This window comes from Salvelinus fontinalis, chromosome 7, assembly GCF_029448725.1.
Source record: "Salvelinus fontinalis isolate EN_2023a chromosome 7, ASM2944872v1, whole genome shotgun sequence".
Classification (NCBI taxonomy): domain Eukaryota; kingdom Metazoa; phylum Chordata; class Actinopteri; order Salmoniformes; family Salmonidae; genus Salvelinus; species Salvelinus fontinalis.
The window spans coordinates 21,361,329-21,367,328 of record NC_074671.1 but is presented as its reverse complement, the minus strand read 5'-3'; the positions used below and the strand labels follow the sequence as shown (position 1 = coordinate 21,367,328).

General features: G+C 43.6%; 1 protein-coding gene across 8 annotated transcripts in view; it reads left to right on the top strand.

Annotated features, from left to right (window-relative positions):
• Nucleotides 1-5,542: 5,542 nt before the first annotated feature.
• The window catches only part of LOC129859197 (receptor-type tyrosine-protein phosphatase mu-like), a 306,071-nt gene continuing 305,613 nt past the window's right edge, over nt 5,543-6,000 (top strand). For 4 of the 8 annotated variants that reach the window (XM_055928656.1, XM_055928655.1, XM_055928651.1 and 1 more), the window contains exon 1: nt 5,546-5,892. In XM_055928656.1, the coding sequence (XP_055784631.1) occupies nt 5,820-5,892 (73 nt within the window). In that variant the 5' untranslated portion in view covers nt 5,546-5,819. Of the gene's footprint in view, nt 5,893-6,000 lie in introns of all 8 variants that reach the window. The other 4 variants (XM_055928654.1, XM_055928649.1, XM_055928648.1 and 1 more) reach the window with 2 other exon arrangements.

The window sequence follows — 6,000 nt, the reverse complement described above, 5'->3', positions numbered from 1 at the left end:
TTTCAAGACATCAATGTAGCAGTAGAACAAATATCACAATATCGGAATATAACTTCAAATAAAATAAATCAATGTAGGCTACAGCAGAACACACATATGAGAATATATTGGCCTCCTGACTATGTGATAATATGAAGCACATATTCAGATTACCTTCACAGTACCGAACAAGTTTGTAAAAGAAAAAGAGTGCCCTACCTTAGTTTTCAAAACCTCCCACAATGACTCTCCCCATGTCAAGTCCATTTAACTCCTGAGAGTCAACTTCTTGCTCAAAGCCATGAGCGGGCCTGTGGCTGTGACATTTAGCCTCTTTCTAAGGCTGTTCTGAAGACTCTGGCTGTAGTGTCTATTTTTTTCATTTTGAGTCTTAACTACAACCTGGGTGTCCTCTTTAGCCTTTTCGACAAGGCTTGCTGCCACCAAATGCGCCTTGGTTCGGGCATGTTCAAAAACCTTTTTTCTGAGGGCACTTTGTTGTTGTTTTTTTTTATGTCTAAGTCATAGGATGTTAATTGACTGTACATCCCGCCCACTCTATTGCCAGTTGAATCCCTCCAGTCGTTTCTAGACCCAAGGTCCCTACCTTTTTGCATGTTGTACAGCCAAACTTTTAAATCTGCATGACAAGCCAGGGGTTATACGTTTGCTTGTTCTTGAAAGGCAAATTGCACTTGCTCCAAGCAATTTGTCGGTTGGTGCACTGCGACGCTCCACTCCAGGTCCCCATCTCCCTCTCCCACTGAGTCTGACTCGCTAGTAGGCCTACTAGCTAGTGGATGTCCCGGTGGTCATGCTGAACTGACGGGATTAGCAGTGTTGCTAACCTGCCTAAATGACTACCGACCCGTAGCACTCACATTGGTAGCCATGAAATGCTTTGAAAGGCTGGTCATCAACACCATTATCCCAGAAACCCTAGACCCACTCCAATTTGCATACCGCCCCAACAGATCCACAGATGATGCAATCTCTATTGCACTCCACACTGCCCTTTCACACCTGGACAAAAGGATCACCTATGTGAGAATGCTATTCATTGACTACAGCTCAGCGTTCAACACCATAGTGCCCTCAAAGCTCATCACTAAGCTAAGGACTCTGGGACTAAACACCTCCCTCTGCAACTGGATCCTGGACTTCCTGACGGGCCACCCCCAGGTGGTAAGGGTAGGTAACAACACATCCGCCATGCTGATCCTCACCACGGTGGCCCCTCAGGGGTGCGTGCTCAGTCCCTTCCTGCACTCCCTGTTCACTCATGACTGCACGGCCAGGCATGACTACAACACCATCATTAAGTTTGCCAACGATACAACAGTGGTAGGCCTGATTACCGACAACGATGAGACAGCCTATAGGGAGAAGGTCAGAGACCTGACCATGTGGTGCACCGTGTGGTGCTCTCTCCCTCAACGTGATCAAGACAAAGGAGATGATTGTGGACTACAGGAAAAGGAGGACCGAGCACATCCCCATTCTCATCGACGGGGCTGTAGCGGAGCAGGTTGAGAGCTTCAAGTTCCTTGGCGTCCACATCACGAACAAACTAACATGGTCCAAGCACACCAAGACAGTCGTGAAGAGGGCACGACAAAACCTATTCCCCTCAGGAGACTGAAAAGATTTGGCATGTGTCCTCAGATTCTCAAAAGGATTTACAGCTGCACCATCGAGATCATCCTGACAGGTTGCATCACTGCCTGGTATGGCAACTGCCCGGCCTCTGACCGGAAGTTACTAAAGAGGGTAGTGCGTACGCTCCAGTACATCACCGGGGCCAAGCTTCCTGCCATCCAGGACCTCTATACCAGGCGGTGTCAGAGGAAGGCCCAAAAAATTGTCAAAGACTCCAGCCACCTTAGTCATAGACAGTTCTCTCTGCTACCACACGGGAAGCAGTACCGGAGCGCCAAGTCTAGGTCCAAGAGGCTTCTAAACAGCTTCTACCCCCAAGCCATAAGACTCCTGAACATCTAATCAAATGGCTACCCAGACTATTTTAGATATTTTCTTAAAACTGCATTGTTGGTTAACGGGCTTGTAAGTAAGCATTTCACTGTAAGGTCTACACCTTTTGTATTTGGCGCATGTGACAAATAAAATGTGATTTGATTTGATTACGTAGGGACCTCTTCAGTAGCTGACCACCACTACCAAGACCTGTGTCAAGATCAGTTACTTACCCCACCGGCCCTACCCATAACCTCTATGTACAAATAAGAGAGCAGGTCTGGAATCAGTGTGGCAGGATAGGATGATTACACAACAGGATCACTGTGCTTTTACATGATGGTCTTTCTGGGGGGCGGGAGAAATAACGAGGAGGCAACTTGATGTAATGCTGATCGCTTTTATTAGAATGTCCAAAGTGCGAACAGTGAAACAATTAATAAATCATGCCGCGAGAAGTACTGGATCCAGGCAAATAGGTGCCGGCAGGATCCGGCTCAAATTAGGCACTGGTAGTCTGGAAAGGCCTATGGCACATGCATTTTGAAAGCATTACCTGCACATGGCCTTGCTGAGAACTCTCAACTCCACAATATAATGGAGTTGAGTGGCAATAAGTTTAGACATTTGTCTGTTATTTATTCAAAGTGTTGTATTTCTGTGATAGTCAGAGGCTGAGAAATTGGCGATTGAGCTAATGTGACATTCTGGTAAGACCTAAAATGGTAACCGATATGGACGATGCCATGAGACATTTAACTCTAACTTCGGAACACTATTGGCTATAAACTCAGTTCCAATTGCATCTTAACCATAATTCTCAACATAGTATAGAGACATTGACTGGAAGCTAAATTTGTATGTATATTTTTTTCTACTTTATTTTGTTACAGTAGCTACCACGCCTCCCTAGGGGCCAAATCTGGGGTGGCTCCATATCTATATATTTACAAAGTACATACAGCTGTACATACCTCTGTGCCAAATGTGGTGCTTTTATCACAAAGTGCACTATTGAGTCAACATTTTCATTTTAGCGCCGCACCACTAGTATGCAAAAGGGAGATTATTTATCATCCATATTAACACAGAAATCATGGTAAATAGTTTTTTTGGGCAAAACATTTAAAAATATATACTTTATTTAACTAAAGTTACTTTGAAAAATTTGTTCACTACATTCAAACTAAGTAAAAAATTATCATATGTAAATCTGAAGTGTTACAGACTAGAAATTGCAAGAACAGATCACTCTGTTCAGATGTTAACAGAATGTGTAATTTAGCCTATTAAACACAACAAATTTGTTTCAAGTGAGAATTAGCCAGGTATGATGCCGAACAACAAAGGAAATGATTGCCTACTTTACCCATATTTTATTTTAGCTAAAAAAAGCTGTGTAGTTCCACTAGTTAACTACACTGCTACATGTCAAAAAAGTAATTAAACACTGAAAACACTACCAAGATTTGAATTTAGTTCAAGCACCACCAAGCTACTACAAAATGTAGTTAAATTACTCGTTACACTACTCCCCAACACTGTGTAGTATGTAACTTTTTATGCCAGATGAGCATCTTTAAATGCCGGTTGGACCATTCTTAGGTCTTTGTTTGACATATTATAGGCCATCCTACACAGCGAAGTTTGCAAATAATTTCTCAGTACAGTATAAATCACACGCACTTGATTAGCAATCCAATATCTTAATTGTGTGACATATTGTATGCTCTGTCATTTTCTGATGAATGTGATGAAACACACAACTAACAAGAAGGCTAACATTCTGCCATCTAGAGACAGTCTAAAAGGCCTTTACCCTCAATCATTTGAAAGCTATAGATCCAAATGTAAAATTCTCACAGATAGTGACTCCTCATTAAAATCTGTCGGTTTTAACACATTTCCTTCTGCTTCGTAAATCTTGCATAATTCTGGGACAAATGATGTGCAGCTTGAACCAAAGGGAGGAGCAGATATTCTCTCCAATTGGAAAATAAGGCTCAACTTCAGTCAGTCAAGCGGTGCATGGTTTGAAATAATAAGTGGTGCTGTAGATGGGAGGGGTCTTGCTTTTCTCCATTCATTTTTCCTTATGTAACAGTATAACTTTACGTCGTCCCCTCGCCCCGACACGGGCGCGAACCAGGGACCCTCTGCACACATCGACAACAGTCACCCACGAAGCAGCGTTACCCATCGCTCCACAAAAGCCGCGACCCTTGCAGAGCAAGGGGCAACCCTACTTAATGTCTCAGAGCAAGTGACGTAACTGATTGAAATGCTACTAGCGCGCACCCGCTAACTAGCTAGCCATTTCACATCCGTTACACTCACCCCCCTTTCAACCTCCTCCTTTTCCGCAGCAACCAGTTATCCAGGTCAACAGCATCAATGTAACAGTATAACTTTACGTCGTCCCCTCGCCCCGACACGGGCGCGAACCAGGGACCCTCTGAAACCCCCCTTTCAACCTCCTCCTTTTCCGCAGCAACCAGTGATCCGGGTCAACAGCATCAATGTAACAGTATAACTTTACGTCGTCCCCTCGCCCCGACACGGGCGCGAACCAGGGAACCTCTGCACACATCGACAACAGTCACCCACGAAGCAGCGTTACTTAATGTCTCAGAGCAAGTGACGTAACTGATTGAAATGCTACTAGCGCGCACCCGCTAACTAGCTAGCCATTTCACATCCGTTACACTTATATATTTTTTGTGTCTTTTTTGTTGGTGCTATTCTCCATTTATTATAGTGCTGATTTGACCATGTGTCAGGTCATGGTTAACATTGCTCTACAACTGAGCCACTGTCAACATAGCAGTGACTGATGCCACGTTCAAGACAGACCACTCAGAACTCATCTTTCTACAAAGAGTTTCCAAGTCGGAAATGTCTCAGTTTCCGAGTTGTCTTGAAAGTGGCATGACTCCCCTTTGATGTCATACAATTGGAGGTAAAATGTGCCATAGCCTACAGTTATAACATAATAATAGGGTGCTCAGAGATATTTTAGTTTAGTTTGTTTATTTGCATAGAGACAAAAAAAATGCACTTCTGTCTTGCCTTCCCATTGCTGCGTTTACGTGCTCATCGAAGCTTCCAATTTCCTAGCTATGATGTCGGAAATAGGACGACGCTTAATTAATGTGCTTTTTGATCGGAACAATTCACTAAGTTAGCTAGCTTGCTTAACATTGACAACATTATCAAACTACCCCATACAAACCTAATCAAAATTGGACTTAAAGTCATGCTAATTACGACGTAGCTTTATATCATATGATACTCAAATAAATTCGAAGCAATAAGATATACAAGATGCAAAGATTCTCCTATTAGGATCCTAATGAATCTTCATTGGTGTGAAGTGGTGCGCCCCTCTCTCGTTACAACGTATCAACCACAGCTGTGCTTGAAACCAGGTTTACAGTATCTGAAAGTGAAACTTTGACTCCACAGTTTAAAAACGTGTAGGCTAGGCTGAAATAGAATCTATCCGTGGGTAAGTATTTCCCGCAGGAATTCTAGCAAATTGGGGGAAAGTATGAAAGAACCAATCACTCCATCTGGATACTGACATGGAGCTCATAATGACGCCTCTATTGGAGCGCGCACTGTCTCGAGCTTTTCTCCGAGCTTAGTGACGTCAGTTACCTCCTGGCAGCTAGCGAAGTCACTATCCGAGTGGAGGCTCTTGAAAGATACACAAGTAACCCAGTAGGAAAAGACAGACAGGGGAACACTCCCAGTAGGTACCGGGCACGTTAACTGTAAAACGGAATATTTTCCTCTGTCACAGCGGAAGAGTAGAATTGATCTTACCCCGGAGCTGGGGGTAACGTTCGCGATACTCTACCGCAATGGATAGACTTTTAACTTGTCTAATTGCTGCGGGCAGCGTATTGCTTACAGTTCGAGGAGAAGTATTCAAAGGTAAGACTCATCATTTCCTGTGTAGTGTATTTTGTTTGTTTGTATTGCAAAAAGCCCAGGAATTTGAAGTACCCTATGATAACGGATCTGTAGCGCTCTCCGTCGAAG